Raw genomic sequence first — 20,015 nt, 5'->3', positions numbered from 1 at the left:
ACTCTTGTAACTTCAAGAGGTTTGTGTAAAATATGCACCGTCATGATTCACTTTTGATAGATAGATATTGGTTGATCTACAAACTGAAAGTTACGAGTATGTATCGATAGTAATAATTATCCCTTCTTCGTCTTGAGTAGTTCGCATATTGGACTACTAATATTACTATGTCAGAAGTCTCAGTTTCGATCCTCGCATAGTACAAAAAATATGTAATAAGAAAAAAGTACATTGATATGTTTATCTGTTGTCTGGCACCCTTAGCACAAAACTGCTTATTTGGTGTCTAAATAGCGCAGTGTAATATTTATTCATTTATTCATTCCAATCTTAGTAGGTTCCAATCTCTAGGTAGTAGTTTTGTCAACTGCTCTTGAATATTTTCTATTTTACTGACTGAATAAGGTTTATCTTATCAACAGATAGAGGCTGTGTGAACATATTGATTTAAATTTCACGATTGGTCCCGAAACAATTGAATGTATAATTCTATCAACGCGTGTGGCAATGGAATGGCTATAATAAGGACATGTGCACTTGATGCCAACCGTATATTATATAGCTGAAGGGCAACTCCTGTAAGGCGAGGATCGCGTAACATTCCGTGCGAACCGAACCGCAATAAGCAACCGTGATTTGGTTCGCAATGTTCGAACACAGACCCTATTAACTCCGAAAATACCTCTTTTATTCCTTCCACTTCCAATGATTATGGCATTTTTATCTTTATTGGATCCGAACACGGCAGCTGCAGATTTTCTGGTAATTTCAACGCGTGCCACTATTATTATTATATGCCATTAACGTGGCTCTTTCATCTGAGTCGCGTATTATCTTTCCACCTACTAAATCAGTTTAATACCTTTAGCCTAGCTGCAGACATTTTGTCGGCCGATAGTTGGGTCGGAATGTTAATCAGTATGGACATGTATGAAAGTGCGCAAATTGATATCGGTCGATTCTTCATACAAATTAGAATCGGGCCCAACTATCGGCCGACTAAAATTATGTAGGCTGCGGGGAATCATAGGCACAACAGTCATTTGTCTCCCGCCTTGCATCGGAGGGAAGTCGATATTATATTTCGAACTCTTACCTAATCTTCTGATTAAATTCATTGAGAGTTCCAAGACAGATATCCCCCCGAATTGCTCGACTTGTGGGTTTACCCAACCAGTGGGTTTTCATTGAAGGCCACTTGGTAGATCCTGGCTATACAGGAGTTGCGGTAGTGGAAAACTGTGGTGGGGTATGTCCTGCTAAGATCTGCTGAAGCAATGGTGAAATAAGCCATAATACAGTCGAAAAGTTGGGTTGAGTAATGTGTAATGTAAATAACATCACTTTTTAACGACTTAATGAACTAACAATGTTAATAATATAGTTACAATGAAGTTTAATGACCTAAAAATGGAAGTTACTTGCTATCTACGATTAAGTTCCTCAGTTACACAATGCAGGACACAAAGTACAATTAAAATCGATTTAGGCAGGAAAGTGAACATTCAACCATCCTTGTAATAACTTAGATCAATTAGATTGTATCAGTATTCTTTGTTGGCAAGGGATTTGGCGTAATTTCAATTTAAAAATGCAATAGTAAATTTATATTGTAACGCTTACTATTTACCTTAGGTAGGTCTAACGACTCGATCCATTGGTGGAATGATAGACATAGAGTAGTAAAAGATTTTTTAAAATTTTAAAAATGCAACATCATGGTAATAATTTTTGAGGATTGAAATAGTATTTCCTCCTGCCGTAGAATTGGTGCACCTTATGTTATTACTAGCTTTCCGCCCGCGGCTTCGCCCGCGTGGAATTTTGTCTGTCACAGAAAAACTTTATCGCGCGCGTCCCTGTTTCAAAAACCGGGATAAAAACTATCCTATGTTCTTTCCCGGGACTCAAACTATCTCTATGCCAAATTTCATCAAAATCGGTTGCGAGGTTTAAGCGGGAAAGCGTAACAGACAGACAGACAGACAGACAGACAGACAGAGTTACTTTCGCATTTATAATATTAGTTGGGATTAGTTGGGATTTGTCTTCATTTGGCTTTGATATTATTTGTCTTCATTTGGCTGTTAGTGAAGCCTTTAACTGACATAACAAGTCCAAATTTTTTATTGTTTTTGGCCCATAAGACAAGGGAATAAAGTTTCAAAATATGACGGGAGTAGGGTTAATGCCCGTTCCCTAACTTTTAAGTGACCCCTATGAAAACAAAATTCTTGTTGAGTGTTACCATAGGGGTCACATAAAAATTAGGGATAGATGGTGAAAACGGGCGTAAGTCTCTTAGTATTGACCTTTTTGATCTTTGATTTGTGATGACTCCAACTGTTAGGGTTGTCCTTTCCCCTTAGACTTTGACTCCTTTTACAAAGTCTTCGCGTACATGCGCCGAAACATGTACCAACCTTTGGACGATCGTTTTGCGAAATGATAGCTTTAGCAATAAACGCATACGTAATCTCCTATGAATGATGCGAAACTTTATTTCCGAAACACGTTGTTAATTTTAGCATTCGTATAAAGTATTGCCGTTGGATTGGCATATAATGGTCGTTGGACAAGTAGATATAAAGAATTATTGACAACTTCGAGTAAATAGGTAAATAATTGTTCTATAGTTTTGTATAAAATCAAACGACTAAAGGTGAAGTAATTTTAGTATCTATCCTCAAAATCAAAGAACTAAACGTGAAGCAATCTTAGACTTTAAGAACACCAGACAATAGGCGTTTTCTGGGCACCCTAACTCACACCCGTCTTCACGAACATTAGGTACTATGAGGTCTCACAGTGCTCGTGACACACACGAAGCAATCACAGAGCTCTATTCAGCGCTGTGCGTTCGATTTGCTGCTTAACTTCACCATAAATCCTTTAAACTAAGTAACATCCTTAGAGATTGATCGAGAGCAACTACGCTTAAGTGTCTTATCATTTAATTTGGGTCATTAGTCCCAAAAGCTCTACTTTGCAACTTTATTAAGTAACTTTCGCGACAAGTTATCGAACGTGTTAAAAGTTCAGTGACCGTAATATTATTATGGGCAGGGCTTCGCATAAAAGTATACGAGTACTTTTACTTAGCATACATGTAAGATGTCCACAATAATATTGTCTTTTCCCCAAATTAGTTAAAGTAGGTTATATTTATTAAATCTTGATAAAATTGATAGTAAACAAGCGTCTTATAAAATTATTATTATTAAATTATTATCAAAGCAGATTTTTCAGCTGAAAATAGTGCCTCAGGCAGGATTTCAAAAGTTAAAGTAACACACACTTTACGCTATGAGCCTAGGTTCTTATTTCTATCAAGACATTATGAAGAGTATTCCCGCACATACTCTAATGTGTGTGTGGATTATTTCAAAGTAAAATATCATGTTGTAAACAGTCTCTACTCTCTTCATACACGAAAAGAACATAAAAATAAGTGTACTCGTCTCGAGTCCACGTATTACAAAAGCGCTGAAGATTGTACCCTGCGCCCGCGCACACGGCATCGCAACAGTTGCCAAATGTTGCGTTATTACATAAGAATTGATTTACCACTTTCACTATCAGTTTCAAAAGAACATAATTAAATTCAGTCTTTTTGTGAAAAAGGTATGTTACATATTATTAAACTGACAGACGACTACTAGTTTTATGGCTACAAGCCTAAAAGCAAGCGCTCTTATTAATTGAATTTAACTTTAAACTCCCATTCTGGGCCAAAATAAATTCAAAATGAACATAAAAATGTAGTTTTTGATCGAAGTGTACCTACTTTGATCTTTTGTCTAATTTATCAACATTTATGAAAGAATTCACAATATGATCACAATAATCAGCTTGAATTAATTTATTAACGTCATTATTTAATGAGTCTTGTCGCATCCATTTTAGTAACAAGTAATTTTATTGGAAAAATACTTAACCCACCAATGCCAGTGGCTCTTACCTTTTATGCTGAGTCCTTTATAAATCTTGAGCCAAACACCACACTTCTTAGTTACACTAATATAATATACTGTGTATATTAAATACAAAGCTATTTGTAGCTAAACCATAGTTACATTTTACATCACCTTTGTTTGTCTAAATTGCCACATGAGTAAATCATCTCCATTTATAATATTTTGGACGGTTCATTTCAATTTGTATTTATTACAATATTGTTTAAATTAGCTAACATGCGATACCTAGAGAGGTTTGGAGAGGCAGTTGTTTGAAATAATAATAAACTTTGAACTTTGGTGTCAAAAGTAACGTGAAAATTCAGCAAAAATCCATCAAGTGCGAGTCGGGACAGTATCAGTCAGGTTCCGTACCTCGTTGTACGATGGAACACCATGCACTTTTCCTCCAAAAACACAATTCTTTAGGGGACCATCATTAATAAGAAGCTGAGTTGCACCACCTAACTTTGACGGTAACTTTATCGATAACCGATGTTTTTGTATGGAGTTTGACAGATTTTTGACGTTTGTTAAAGTGAGATGCTGCAACCCAGCCGTAGACAGATTGTGATACATATTTAATGCACATTACACAAAACTTCCAACTTTTAGTGTAATACAAAAACCGTCAATTTTAAATAAAAAAGTACTTACATGATAGAAATACATAAATAATAATGTGAAAATCACAACTGTCACCGATGAACTCGTTGGCTTGGCCCCCACAGGTGCTTACGGAACCCTGAATACGTCTAAACTCTCAGATTTAACTTCTGACCCGTTTACTAATTATATTTATTTATATCTTACTCATACTTGAATGTCGTAATTAACAATGTCAACAAAAAAATTAAAACTAACAATTTTATTGCGAAAATACATGCTCTTTCTTATACATACATAGTATTTACTAGTCTTCACTAAAATCACAGAAAAACACAGTTGAAACTTCCTGATAAGTGAGCAGTGCATGTTGGGCTTGGTTTACCTTTAAAAATACATTTAGTATTCAGATATTTATTTATTTTTAGTAGAGCTAATAGAAGCTTATAGAGTCAAACTATCACTATTTGCTATGTTACACCTGCACCTTCTCAAGATTACAAGAAAATAGCAATACAATACAAGGTCGGCCCTTGTCTCAAGTTACTCTTGCAATTTGACACTCTACGGCCACTTGCGTGTCATGACACCAATGCCTGTTTGACCTGACTTTACGTAGTGGCCTGAAGGACATTCTTTAGTTCAGATTGCGAAGCGCTTAGTAATATCTAATTACTTTGTATTAATCAATAAGTATTATGTATAAGATGTAGAAAGTGGTAATTTGACTTACAACTCATCCCGAAATTCGTACTGCTTTTTAATCATGTCGAAAGCTTTTTCTGCTACCATCAATGTTGGCGCCATGGTATTACCACTTGTTATGCTCGGCATAATACTAGCATCTACCACTCTCAGATTCTTCAATCCATGAACTAAAAGACGTTCATTTACCACTGATGTGGTGTCATCTTTCGGACCCATTTTGGCCGTGCCTACAGGATGAAATATTGTTACTGCCATGTGACGAATGTAACATGTCCAATATTCTTCGGAATCAAACTCGAAACCAGCACAACCTGATAGTTTTAGAGGGACCAGTTCTATTTCGAATTTCTTAAGTGTTTCTGTTTGTTGTAATTTCCTTGCTTCTTTTATAGCTCTGAGAAAAGTTTCTATGTCATCAGGGTCATGGAAGTAGTTTGAATTAATCTCAGGCGCTGTTCCAGGATATGAGTTAGTTAATTTTATCTCACCTTTAGATTTCGGATGCAGTAACGTAGGGTACACTCCAAAGATATCATCGTTCTTGTTGATAGCAGTTATTGCACTGATAACTTCTTCGTTATATCCAAAACCGGCTAAATTAGTTCTTAATGTGTCGTCGCTTTTTGTAAAATACATGTGAAAATATTGTATATCTGGAGTATCATTTTTATGATTAGTATTGATGAAACCCATATAATCTACCAGTCCTATGTTAGATAAAAACCCGGTCTTAGTAAACATGTATTCCAATAGCATAGATATCTTCATTTCAAGTGTGATAACAGTATGTTGGTTTGTTTTAAAAACTAAAGGAACAAGTACATGATCTTGTAAATTTTGTCCTACTGGCAATTCAATCAAGGTTTGTATTCCTTTTTCATTCAAATGTAGTTTCGGGCCTATACCTGACAAAAAAAGTATTTGAGGGGTCGCTATAGATCCAGCTGATAGTATAATTTCTTTGTTAGTTTTGATTTGCATAACAATTCCGTTTCGATGTCTAAGTTCAACGCCTGTAGCCATATTATTCTTGAGATTTAATATAACCTTTTGTACCATCGTGTTCTTCATAACGTATAAATTGTCTCTTTCCTTTAAATAGATTTTTGCCGTATTCAGTCTTTTGCCATTACTTATTAGTAGTTTTGTTACCCTAGTCCCAATCTGGCTTTCATTTTTATCTACTCGACTTTTAGTTAAACCCAGTTCCTTATACGCTTCATCTAAAATGTCGTACCATGAAAAATCGTTATATTTGTATGACGATAAGTTTAGTTTCTGCTCTATAGCTTCGAAATATTTATAAATTTCTTCATACGACCATCCAGGGTTTCCAGATTTTTCCCAATTTCGGAAATCATTTGGGTGTCCTCGGACATATAGCATGGCGTTGATGGAGCTTGAACCACCCATGGCTTTCCCTTTGCTCCATAAACATTGCTGATTTACAGATCCCAAACAGTTCTTGTTGTCTGCTTTCGTTTTATATCCCCAGCTGATGTCTTGGTTGTACAAGAGAAACGCTGGGACCTGTAACAAATATTGAAGTACGAGTATGTATTTGCTTAGTCATGCGCGTTTTCATTTGTAAAAACATTTGTTTCCAAACAATACGTAATTAGTAACCAAATATTAATACTTAACAATATTTTCCAACTCAAACTATTAGACTTAGAAGTAGGGTATTTTTTTATTTCAAAAGTATTTTAATTTGCATACTAATATTATAAACAATGTTTGTAAGGACTAAGGATGAATGTTTGTTACACCATCACGTATAAACTGCTGAACTGATTTTAGTGTAACTTTACAATGTTAAATCAGCATAACACATAATTTACTTAACTACCTTTTGTCAAATCCCAAATTCTGTGTAATGGTGGGAACAGCTAGTTACTATGTAGTAATAAGCTCCTCACCTCACTATTCAGTCCAGGGTCGTCACCGGCTTCAACCAGGAGAATTGACCAGGAGGGGTAGGACTCCGCCAAAAGCCCGGCCAGCGCTGACCCGGCGGTCCCTGCTCCCACCACTATGAAGTCGAAAGATGTTGGTCCTGAAAAGTAGGGGCAAATCTCTTTGAGAACAGAATAATTCTTTTGAGAACTTGTTTTTTTATTATTTTCGTCGTGTACGTTGTTGCAGTAAGACAGGGCAACTAAATAGGCACACAATAAATACTAAAGTAAACTGCGAATTACTACTAAAAAATATATCACTATGAGATGCGTCACATTACACAGCTCCCCACGACTTACTCGTATGTGACGTCAAGAGTAAATAAGATTTAGGAGAGCACAATTGACAAATGAAGAATTTCAACTAAGCACTTTATTACAAGTCTTCTTAAAATCAATTGAAAAAAATCTGTAATTTAATAGTAGGTTGATTTACATACCATTTTGAATGACCTCTTCAGCTCTGTCCCTCGGCCATCGGTAGCCATCGAACATGGTGCAATGGGCAGCAACCACAGTCGCCACTGCGGCTGCAAACAGCTGGCCTGTTGCGCCGTGGAACGCCGAAGGACATGTCGCTGTGATGTTGGCTTGCAAACCTTCCATTAATTTATTTTATCACTGAAATGGTTTCAGTAATCGTACTTAGAAACACCATTTGTCGTCAGATTGGATTTATTATGCCAATTTTTTCATCAGTAACTAACTACAAATGTACCTATTTCACAACTCAGGATTAAATTTTCTTATTAAAGTGTCCTCAATATTTTTTCCCAGTAAATCCAATTAACTACTATGCCTGGTTCTAGCCACTACATCATTTTTCTAATATTTGCTTAAGTTCATCCCAATGCTGATGACTAGAGAGAGTATTTTACTAACAGTTTCAAATGTGTAATATTAAATGTATACAACGTGTTACTCACAGTAGTCACAGTGAAGTGATTCCAGAAATCCAGGCGTCCTTCTTAGTGTATTGTTCGTGAAGTTATATTCACAGCTTTAGATAAAATCACGTTGCAGAGCAACAATAACCCTGCGTCACGGTTTATAACAATACTCTGTCTTACAGGACACAAAAAGAAACGAAACGAGATCAAATATGTACATTTATTCAGTCTTAAAATAGTTACCAGCACCACGATTACAATTCAATTTACAATTCGGTATGTCCTTGTAACCAAGTTTGTTTTATCATGTCAGCGCATTTTTCCCCTATCATTATTGTCGGTGCATTCGTATTACCTCTAACAATATTTGGCATTATACTAGCATCTGCTACCCTTAACCTCTCTACATTCTTCACCCTAAGTTCAGGGTCTACCACCGTAGAGGACTCGTGTAAAGGTCCCATTTTAGCTGTACCACTTGGGTGGTACAAAGAAAACGTCATCTGTTTGGAGTAACACTCTACAAAATCATCTGTATCTGTTGCATATTTTCGACATGCATCTAAGTCTAAAACGTTGGATTTAATACCCATATTTTTAAAAACTTGAGTGTCACCAAATCTTAAAATATGATCTTTGATTCCTCTCATTACCGTCTGCAAATCTTGTTGTTTCTCGAAATAGTTTGCGTAAATCAACGGGTGTTCATGAGGGTCATTGCTCTTAAGCAAAATTTTTCCTTTCGACTCAGGTCTCAATAAGACTGCATAAATGATCATCACGAAATTATCTTCGTTTATCTTTCGATATTGCCTTTGAATTTCATCGCTTATTTTATGTTTGGCGAGTACGTCAACTATCTTGAATAAACCTGGGGGAAACACGAGAAAATGGAATTGTACATCAGGGATGGTGGAACTTGCATCTGCAGTATTATAAAAAGCAATAATTCTATGTGGGCTGATGTTAGAAAAGGCTCCTTTTTGTTCGGTAATATAACTGATAAATTGCTTCGCTACATTTTCTATAGAGGTCAAATTTTTGGGTCCTGGAAACGAAAAATAAAACGGAACGAAAACGTGGTCTTGTAAATTTTCTCCAACAGGTAAATCTGCTTTGACGTTAATATTTAATTCTTGTAAATGTTTAGATGGTCCGATTCCAGATAACATCAGTAATTGAGGCGTATTTATAGCACCCGCTGAAAGAATTACTTCCTTTTTAGCATTTACGGTTATTTCTTTTCCGTTTTTATGAATAACTATTCCACTTGCAATGTTTGTGTTGGGTTTGAACAAAACTTTGGTAGCTATTGCATTTTTGATTACATGAAAGTTTTTCCTATCTTTGATTGGGCTAAGAAATGCACGTGCTGTACTTTGTCGAACCCCATTTTTGATTGTACAAAATGCTTTAGCAACTCCAATTTGTGAGTCACCGTTGACGTCTGATAATGTCTTGAAACCGAGTTCATTGTTAGCTTTTAGTATAGCTTCTTCAAATATATGAATATTTGGATCATTTTCTACGCTTAAGTAGCCGCCAGTGCCGTGATATTCTTTTATATCTTCAGTTAGTTCGCTGGTGAAGTTTTGACTTTTCTTGAAGTATTTAAGGACTTCTTCGTAGCTCCACCCTTGGTTGCCTGCTGCTGCCCATTCGTCGTAGTCAGCTTTGTTGCCTCGTACGTAGAACATTCCATTGATACTGCTGCAGCCTCCTAGAACCTTTCCCCTAGGCCAGGCGCATCTGTTTTCTTTATAACCTCTACAAACTCCTTGAGACTGAATTCGGTACCCCCAATCTTCTGGGCTATCCAAATTGTTGTAGAACAACAATGGAGCCTGAAATGAGAATTTAGCATATTTGAAATTATCCACCTCAGAGGTGCAACTGTGTAAAGCAATCGTATTCACATATCAAAACGTACGCTATATTCTGTCAAACTTGTTATACAGAATTTATCGTACGTTTTAAACTGTCAAATGAATAAGATTGCTTTACAAAATTCCACCTCTGTTCTTTTGCCTCATGAATATTAGTCGTTTCGCGAATAAGTCACTCCTAGACTAAATTCATTTCTTTCCTGTATTATTTTTCTATGCATAACAAGGCAGGTATTTGACAGCAATCGCACCTGGTGTTAAGTGAGATGCAGTGCTGGATGGTAAATTATCTGCCCTGTAAGTGCCTATTCACTCTCGCCTTTAAAAGGCCCGGATTATAGTGTTAGGGAAAGACAGCAGCAGGCAGTAAATTTATTTACCTCAGTGGTGATAGTGGGATTCCCACCAGCCTCCACGAGCAGCACCTTCCACCCTGTCACCTCGCTTAGCCGATTCGCCACCACGGAGCCTGCTGACCCCGAGCCAACCACTATGAAGTCGTATTCAGGATCTGAAATGAATTTAAAGAAAAAGGTTGTGTTGAAAAGAATATTTTATGTATGCGATGGCATGTAAAGCTTAAGACCCACCGTGTTCTTTATACATATAGAGATGATTTTTACAAAGAAAAAAATATATTCTTATGTGCAGTGCCTTATGTGAAGGTCAAGTTTGTCTGTAAATGAGCTTGTAAGACAGCTGATGACGAGAAATCACCTTTTTAACACCAAAACCAATCAATGTGTCTTGCGCAAACACGTCGCTAGCAAACATAGCGCTATTACATTTAAGAAGGCGCTTCATTTCACTATTAATGGTCTGTCTTTACATACAGGACTGATAATAAAATTGTTAAACTATCCTGTTTTGTATCAATCATTTTCTAGACAAGCACGCTGATGAAAAGATTAGCATTATTTTCCAAACAATTTATAAACAAGGATAATGTGAGGAATACAAACGCATTAATTTCATTCTCTCGTAAAGTACGATTGCATTTGACCTTTAACCATGTTTTAATCTGGGTAAACAATAAATACAACTTGCATTTATAATCATTCGAGTTAAATAACTTCTTTACGGTCATGTTCATTCACTGTTTAATTACGCTAAGTAATTATTATTAACAGCATTAAAACATTACTACACTGATAGGTGTAATAAAGTGAATAAATAATTATCATGTATTCTATTATTCTAGCAGCAAGTATTCCTTATTTACTCTGTAATGTCGTCATTATTATGTATTAATCTTTATTATTATATTTATAGTATAAGTACGTGTTTTTATTCGTTTGAGAGTATCCTTAATCCGGTTGTTATTAAAAATTACAGGCTTTTCTTAAGCTTCCATCATTGGGATAAAGTATAAATTGATAGATGATAGTAGATGTTGTTTCACTCAAAAACTATTAGAAGATATCTCATTAGATAGGGCAATAATAATTTAGTTAGGCGTTATTAGAGCTATTATTTAGTGCTCGTGCTATTTGGGCGGGTGCTCAATACTCAATACTTTATTGCATTAATTCACAGTGTAGATAAAAGTGGAATATGTCACTTTACACTTGTTTTGGACCAAATAAACATTTTTCTTTCTTTCTTTAATATACACGGACGAAGTCTAGTGCTGAAGCTAGAGATACGAATTTTAACAAAGATTAACAAGTTAACTTTTTGTTTAGTTTTGTTTAGTCTAAGTAAAAAATATTCTAGTTATCTTAAGAGTTTAATAACTGTTAATTGCCATGTACCGTGTGTCCTCACTATATTTTATCAACATTGTTAACCTGTGTTACAAGGCTGCCGCGACACAAGCACAGCTTCGTGCAGCAGCCGCTAGATAAACAGACTGTAAATTTTTTGTTGGCAAATAAAATACTTTTACTTACTTTACTTTACTTTAACTAAGAAAGTATAATTATTGTTTACCCTGAAAACCGAGCTTGTTTTCAGTTTTTTGTAAAATCCGACATTAATCGCAGCTTTCTACATCGCTTGAGTTGAGTCGGGAGTCTTCAGTCAAGAGGTATTACAGTCTATTATTTTCGGAAACTACCAAGTAACGTTATTAAGTTCCCTTTGCCTTAGAAAATCTATAGGATAGTGTAGTTTTGACAACTTACTCGTAGCTATAGTCAATTTACAAACTTTTTATAAGTCACCAGAACTATCCACTATACTCGTAACTATATTTGTGCACATTTTAATGTCAAGTTATAGCCTGACCAGGAACATAAAAACCCTGGCATAGAGGCGCTTCAATTGCATTTGATAGTGCAACACTGAGTACAGTCGTACATGTGTTAAATTAATAGGCTAAATTTATGTATCAGGATTCAGGATTACGGGCTAATTTGATATTTTCATAAATGAACGAAAAATATTATTAAAGGTAACCTGGTTTAAATAAATTAAATGAAACCATCAATCGAGCTAGTAGGATTTATTTTATTATTCATCAATAATCAAATTCAGAACTTGAATATTCAACTGCAATGTCTGCTCATGAACGCTTCAAACTCGGTACTTCTTTCCCAATTCCATAAAATTCAAAACTTAGAAAGTAACAAGAAACTTTAAAATGGGTAGTTGAAACAGACTACAGCTAATTTTCATAGTGGACTGTACTATACGATAAACATGTCAGTCAGTTTGACAACCTTTGTCTGAAACATTATTCAATGAAAATATTGTCCGAACCCTTAGTATTTCTCTTCGACAAATACATTAACACACCGTGAACCACTTTTCTTTCACGACTATAAAAATATTTTAGCAATTTAATTCACAAAATCAATTGCACACATTTAAAATAAAGTTTGTTTACACTTTGACAACAATAGACTGACATGCAAGGTGACATGTCAATGAAGTTTTCAGTTACTGTTGCCATTAAAAGAAATTAGTACCATTAGTTTTCCGCAACATGGCGAGGGTTTTTATGTTCCTGGTCAGGCTATAAATATTGATTGAAATTAGCTTAATTTGATTGCCATTAAACAAAAGAAGAAGAAGAAGACTATAGCTATCAACAACTCTACACAAACCTTGTATAACTGCGTCCGTAGCGTCAGGAGGCCACAAATGGTCGCCTGTCAGCGCACACTGAGCTGCCAGGAAGGTCTGCACACTCTGCACGAACATTGGACCGACGCCCTGGAAACTGTCCAGTACGGTGGAGGTGATCGCTGGATCGCAAGCCCACGACATCTTGAGTTTATCCTGGAATTTGATAAGCTACTGTTTAATGAGTGCTGCTGAAGAGAGCTGGGATCTTTCTTGGCACCATTTAGAGTTGGAATTCTTTCGATCGTTTCACCCAAATGACTTATATTGCTGGACAAATGCCTCTCTCAAGGATTTTCTCAACGACCAGTCCTAGGTTCCACTAGGACAGACATTTTGGTGAAGGACGTGAGAAGTACTTGGATGCGGGCAGGACCGGTCTTTTGTTTACTAGTACTGAAATATTTTGTGCGCCAAATTAACAATTTCTAACAGCTTGGTTACAATCCGCTTTGCAACGGAGGGAAGTCGAACCTTAACTTCGAACTCTTATGTTCTTCTTATTAATTTCGTTGGGTCCAATGGCAGTTTAACTTTCCGTCGGGACAAACTTGACCTTCACTGGTTGGGTTTTCATTGGAGACCCAACTGCAGATACTGCCAATACAAGATTTGCAGTGGTGAGAACGAGAGGTGGTAACATTATTTTGAATGGCTTTCATTTTGACTTTGTTCTGACTTTGTGTACAACAATAATTGTCGTGTTTTGAAAAAGTTTGTGTGTACCCCTGAGTATCTATCTAGTCAAGCGTCTACCTAGCGGTGTTTTATTAGTGCAAATTGCAATTTGCAAATATACTCTCGTATCTTCCTTCCTATATCTCTTGTAGTATCACAGTTTATAGTTAACTACGCAGCTTCGTAAGTCATCAATCAAAATTATCAACGAGAAACACAAATACGTTTCTTGTATGTAATTAAGTTATAAAGAATAACTTTCATCTTGGTTTGTTTATACAACTCATGTAAAGATCTCTGTTTTAAGTTAGTTCTAGATAAATAAGATCATAGAAATGTGAATCCCAACTAATATATAAATGCGAAAGTAACTCTGTCTGTCTGTCTGTCTGTCTGTCTGTCTGTCTGTCTGTCTGTCTGTCTGTCTGTCTGTTACACTTTCCCGCTTAAACCTCGCAACCGATTTTGATGAAATTTGGCATAGAGATAGTTTGAGTCCCGGGAAAGAACATAGGATAGTTTTTATCCCGGTTTTTGAAACAGGGACGCGCGCGATAAAGTTTTTCTGTGACAGACAAAATTCCACGCGGGCGAAGCCGCGGGCGGAAAGCTAGTATCATATGGATATACATACTGCTACGGGCAACAGCTGGTGTAAAATTTATAGTTGCACCACCAAACTTTGACCGTAACTATAACGATAACCGGTGTTTTTGTATGGAGTTTGACATATTTTTGACGTTTGTCAAAGTTAAAGTAAGATGGTGCAACCCAGCCTTAGGGTTTTATAAAGTAGTCATAGTCATAGTCATAAATGTTTATTGCATCATGTAATTTCCATGAATGTCAGTTTTACCTGATCTAACTTGGAACATAGTTACAATACAAAGTGATTTTCACTATTTGTTGCACCTGGAAAAACTAGGACTATCTGAATCTAATGAGTTTGTGACTGTACCTTTGGTGGTGTCAAGGGAATAAAGGAAGTATGAATACTAATAGCCCTCGATTTAAAAGTACCCTAGACCATAAATAAATCCTACTTAATACAAAGTACCTACATACAGTGCTATACAGTATGCAGAAACATTTAGCAATTCACTTGCAAAACCACTTTACCGGCTCAAGTGTAAGTGTGTGTCAAGGTATACTTCCTTAGGAATTACCTAGATTGGTTTTCCTTTAATGTTTGCATAGATTTTGTTAGAAACGTATATTAAGTACTTCTATTTGCACAGCAACATTATATCAAGTGTATAAATACAAGTAAATTAGTTTTTTATAGACACAGAAGAGGATAACAATTATAAAAACCTTCAGTTAAGGATAAAAACAAAAACCGGTGGTCTACTGGAAACATGCCAATTGCAGGTTAGGGAGGCGGATCACGGATTTGGTCATCGACCATGATGCAAATCACATAATTATACCTGTCTAGAGCAGTGTTCCGCTAAATTTGTGTGTTCAAGGCACATCTAGGAAAACGAAATTTTTTGGAGGTACACACCACAAATGAAAAATCAATTTGTTAGTCTTATTATTATGACCCTTACTTATATAGTAAAAATAAGTTTTATAAGATAACCTTATCTTTCAGAGGCACACCATCTAATGATCACGGTGCACCATTGTGCCGCGGTACACCCTTTGCGGAACACTGGTCTAGAGGAATCTATTTTTCTAGAAAATAAGTAACAGAAAATACCACTTTAGTGCGAATTCTAGGACTCAAAACTACCATAGTAAATCATTGATCAAAGCTTCTTTATCTTCATAATCGATTCAAACACGCCGAGAAGCCCCTGGCGAACATATTTATAAGTAATTTTATGTAGGTATGGTCTTGACAAATACTTACGTCAATTTTGTGTGTGCATTTTTTAATTTAATTTGTTTTTAATCACCCAGTCTGACGTTCAAAGTCGTTAAACCAATTTACCTCTTCTAAGACCTAATAAACTCCATTTGTCTAAAAGTATTGAACCGATATTTTTATAAAAAAGAATAGTGTTAATTTGTATTGAATAAAGTATACACTAAAGTAAAACTCAATAAATCCAATTAGGTTTCGCCATTACAGTGTTAAGTATATACAGCACATCAAGCTAAATACTTGAACTCTTTTAAACTGGTAATAAGAGCGAATTTGCAAGAAAAATGTCTGATGTACTCTCGCTGTACAGTTAAACTCACCCGTTTACTAATAGCTGCGCGTACGCACCAGAATGCGGCGGTTACTGCGCGCGCTGACAGTGAACTGACAACCGGTCCACTGCACATAATATGCACTGATTGCGTACTGATAGGAACATAAATTGAACTGAATTTCGCACTTATTGCGTTGGGAATAAGGAAGTCGCAAGAAACTTGTGTTTCGGCTGTACGTGGTGAATGAACTTAATTTTTGCGAATTTCTTCCGATGGATACAAACACTCTGCACCTTCTATCCTTTTTTCCTCGGTAAAAGTTATGTTCTAGGTAGGGCATGAATATCGGAATCTCGGAATCTCGTAATATCGGAATCTCGGACTGCGAGATCCGATATTTCAATTCCGATATTGAGCGACCCAATATCGTAATATCGGAATCAGATAAAAGTTTTAATTGAGATTTTAAACAAAGCGTTTAAACTCGCCACAACCTGCCACAAAGCCCAAACTACATGATTGGCAAAGACCAATGATTTTCTCATGTCTTTTTGTTCTACTGCAAATATTTTAATATCTTTACTATTTATGGTTAATTTAAACTTGTTCTAAATCAATTTTAGCATTTGCCATAGGTACTTGGTCAACAAAGAAATACATCTCAACTCCCTTTCAAACATTAATTTTACTGGACTATAGACCGTCCGTTCTGCGAACTATGGTGCCCTGCTCATTGCCACTTCAGCTTGCTAATCCGTCGGTCTATGTCAGCGACCTTAGTTAGTTTACGGAGCTCCTCATTTCTGATTAGATCTCGTAAAGAAACACCAAGCTTATCCTCTCTATAGCACGTTGTGCCCTATATTCAAAGGCCACGTTTTCGAGCCGTATTATCATCACTGGTAACACACACTAATTGAAGACTTACGTCTTTATATTCGACGATTTACCTCATTCTCGAAATTGCATCTAACTACCTAGCTGATCGTTTGTCCGAGATAGACATACTTACTTGTCAACAATCTCGAGAATCGAGCTCCTAACCGAAACTGGGTAAGGAGCAACATGGACATTCGACATAAGCTTCGTTTTTTCCATATTCATCCGAAGGCCTACCTGTTGGGAAACTCGATTAAGGTCTTCGAGCATTGTGATAAGGTCTTCCAACGGTTCTGCTAAGGCAGTTCTGCTAACGCAAAACAGACGGACGATGAGGCAGCAAGGTTCTGAAGTGGAGGCCACGTACCGGAAAGTGCAGCGTAGAACTCATAACCACAAGGTGGACCGACTAGCAGGAAGGCGCTGGATGCAGGCCGCCATCAACCGGCCATTGTGAAAATCAGCATCGGAGCCTGTGTTCAGCAGTGGACGTCCTATTGCTGACATGATGATGATGATGGCTCGTGGTTTTGTGAGTTGTACATCGATAATCAAAAAGGAACAAATTACAAGCATAATCAAGTTTGTATGACTCTACAATTTTTGTAACACGTGATTTGAATGACTCTAAAATTCGTTCCGACAACATATAACAGGGTAATATAATAAAGGAGTAAAAGTTTGTTTGATACCTGTGATTTTACAAAAACACTTTAATTATTTCTAGTCCATATAGGCTCATTATCAGTAACCATTCATTATAAGGTGATCCGTCTGCTCGTTTGCCTCTTGTCACATAAAAAAACCAAATGCAATGGAAACCCATAACGTAAAAATGGTTTTAAAATACTTCAATTTTATGAAGTTGCTGTTTTGTATCAAATTAAAGATTTTGATTAAATTTATTATTTTATTGAAAATAATCTAGAATTCTTACGAATATAACCAAATATTAATTTTATAGCACTTGAACTCAATTCCGATATTAATATCGGAGTTCCGATATTGAGATCTAATATCGGAATCCAATATCGGAATTGAAAACCTTCCGATATTACATGCCCTAGTTCTAGGTGTATGGATTGATAACACTGTGCATCTGATACTATTTTGTTTAACAAATGTGTACTTACCTAGATTGACGTGCTGTCGTCGTACTTTGCTTACATTAGATTTTTTTAAACGACAAAAAAATAATTATTCTACTTTATTTTAAGAAACATTCACAAAAATCTGTAATTTTGCAATTTATACGTAATAGTTTTTTCTGTCTTATTAAAAAATCTTGCTCTTAATGTTAAATAAAAACAAGAATAATCTTGTATTGTCGATCGGTATAGGCAGGCCTGGCTCACTCCGCGCGGTACATCCGATAATTATCNATTATACGCATATTTTCTACTTTGCCGAACTTTAGCGCGAGAACGGTTTGTCCAAAACATATGAATTTGGTCTTATTCAATGCAGAATTAAGTGTCCTTCAACCGTCATGAAGACCACTTTTTGATAGGGTAAGTCCTTTACGCGGTATAACCGGAAAACCGAAAAAATGCCTCTTTCGGGGGCCACTTAAGCACAACTCCGTCGAAGTCGAAAACTTAGGAGAGTCTTAATGGGCAACCAATGAAGCCATTAAAACAATAAATTCTTTTGTAGGAATTATTTCCGATTTAAAAGCTAATTCTACTGGACTATAAAGTCAATCACATAACAGTACAAAACCTACTTTGTAACATTAATCATCATTCACTTGTTTCATTTCGCGATGACGTCATATCTGTTTGTGGGTCATTGAATGGTGTGTGGGAATGTGTAATACCTATCTACCGACCTCATTATGTACAGATTAACCATAGGGTATGCAAATTATTATTGCCTTGCATTGAGTATAGACCGGCTGACAGCGACCATTTACTGCGTTGTCATCATAAATGGAATGTAATAGATTAACGCATACCTACTTAGTTCTCATCTCAAGGACCTTTATTTCTCAGTCAGTAAGTGTACCTTATTTGATGGTCACTTCTATTAGTACCTACCTACCCATGGGTAAAATAAGCGTTAGAAGTAGCAAATTAAGAAGATTTATGGTTTTTGAAAAATTTATGTGCACTTTTCTTTTAACATTCCTATTGTTTTGTTGCAGTTACCTATGATGTAGGACTATGTTTGTTTGTTTGTTTACATTTCGTGACAATTGACTATCTTGTACAATAAGTGCTAATTTCATTCTTCGTATGTTATAAGTACGTAGACCTTTTAGATATTTCTTACATGAGCATTGTAAAAAGTAGCACAGAAATTTTTGGTTAGTAGTAGTTTCGCACGATTTTCCTTCGCACGAATGTGCGAAACGTCCCCTTTCAATAATATTTTTTTTAGCAGGCGTTTCGCCCGGATTTATCAAAAGTATTAAAAACGGGTGCGAATCGACCCCTTTGAGAACTATGAGAACTAGTAATCGCATACTACTAGTTCAAAAAAAGAGTCGATTCGCACGCGATTTTAATACTTTTAATACATCCGGGCGAAACGCCTGCTAAAAAAAATATTATTGAAAGGGGACGTTTCGCACATTCATGCGAAGGAAAATCGTGCGAAACTACTACTAACCCAGAATTTTCTATCATCCGTTTTCCCAAACTCTTCAAGCTATGAACAAGCACCTTCTGGGCAACCTCGCTCCATCAACCTAATCACCTTCTGGGTGAGGTTGTATTGTAATCAAAGACTATAAGTACATACCTAAATAGAGGTTTTTTGAATAAGCCACTGCATGCCCGTNGATGTAGCCGTTTCGTGTTTGCGTAGTAAGTAGGTAGGTATGATGTCATTCTTTCTTCTGTGATAGTAGGTATGTTTAATTTATTTGTCTTATGTTAAAATAGGTATGAATGAAGACATTGTATTAAAATAAGTACTTTTTTATCCTAAGTAGGTATATTTAAAATGTTATTTTTACAAAGGTAAAATAACACTAATACTTACCTACATACGTACCTCATTACAAATACCTAAGTAGATTAATTCTATTTTTTCACTAAGCACACAGTAGATAAATCAACTCATATATCTACTGTGCTAGACAGCATAGCAACCCTAGCAGCGTAAGAAGAGTTCAGAGGCACGCGATAGAAAGAGACAAAACTTGTAGGTGAATAAAATTGTAAGTACGTAGTGCTGTGCGAGCTGAATTCCACTGTATCGCGTCGTAGCAAGACTCGCATTTATTTAAAT

General features: G+C 36.1%; 3 protein-coding genes across 7 annotated transcripts in view; 1 reads left to right on the top strand and 2 right to left on the bottom strand.

The window, feature by feature from the left end:
- Window positions 1-20,015, top strand: part of Flo2 (flotillin-2) — a 267,627-nt gene that overhangs the window by 176,404 nt on the left and 71,208 nt on the right. The window lies entirely within an intron of this gene.
- Window positions 4,877-8,240, bottom strand: LOC114361913 (glucose dehydrogenase [FAD, quinone]-like). 2 transcript variants are annotated; one of them, XM_028317128.1, is made up of 4 exons: window positions 8,155-8,240; window positions 7,669-7,849; window positions 7,190-7,326; window positions 4,877-6,800 (listed from the first exon to the last, which is right to left on the bottom strand). In XM_028317128.1, exons 2-4 carry the CDS (start codon window positions 7,832-7,834, stop codon window positions 5,292-5,294), a joined length of 1,812 nt encoding a protein of 603 aa, XP_028172929.1. In that variant the 5' UTR covers window positions 7,835-7,849; window positions 8,155-8,240; the 3' UTR covers window positions 4,877-5,291. The 2 variants fall into 2 exon arrangements, with proteins under 2 accessions (XP_028172929.1, XP_028172928.1); XM_028317127.1 differs by having other exon boundaries at window positions 7,669-8,240.
- On the bottom strand, window positions 8,319-16,051 carry LOC114361907 (glucose dehydrogenase [FAD, quinone]). The gene is made up of 4 exons (XM_028317122.1): window positions 15,945-16,051; window positions 13,055-13,229; window positions 10,385-10,515; window positions 8,319-9,962 (listed from the first exon to the last, which is right to left on the bottom strand). Exons 1-4 carry the CDS (start codon window positions 16,029-16,031, stop codon window positions 8,385-8,387), a joined length of 1,971 nt encoding a protein of 656 aa, XP_028172923.1. The 5' UTR covers window positions 16,032-16,051; the 3' UTR covers window positions 8,319-8,384.

This window comes from Ostrinia furnacalis, unplaced genomic scaffold, assembly GCF_004193835.3.
Source record: "Ostrinia furnacalis isolate ACB-3 unplaced genomic scaffold, ASM419383v2 OfSCF6054, whole genome shotgun sequence".
Classification (NCBI taxonomy): Eukaryota; Metazoa; Arthropoda; class Insecta; order Lepidoptera; family Crambidae; genus Ostrinia; species Ostrinia furnacalis.
This window is presented reverse-complemented; position numbering and strand designations above follow the sequence as displayed.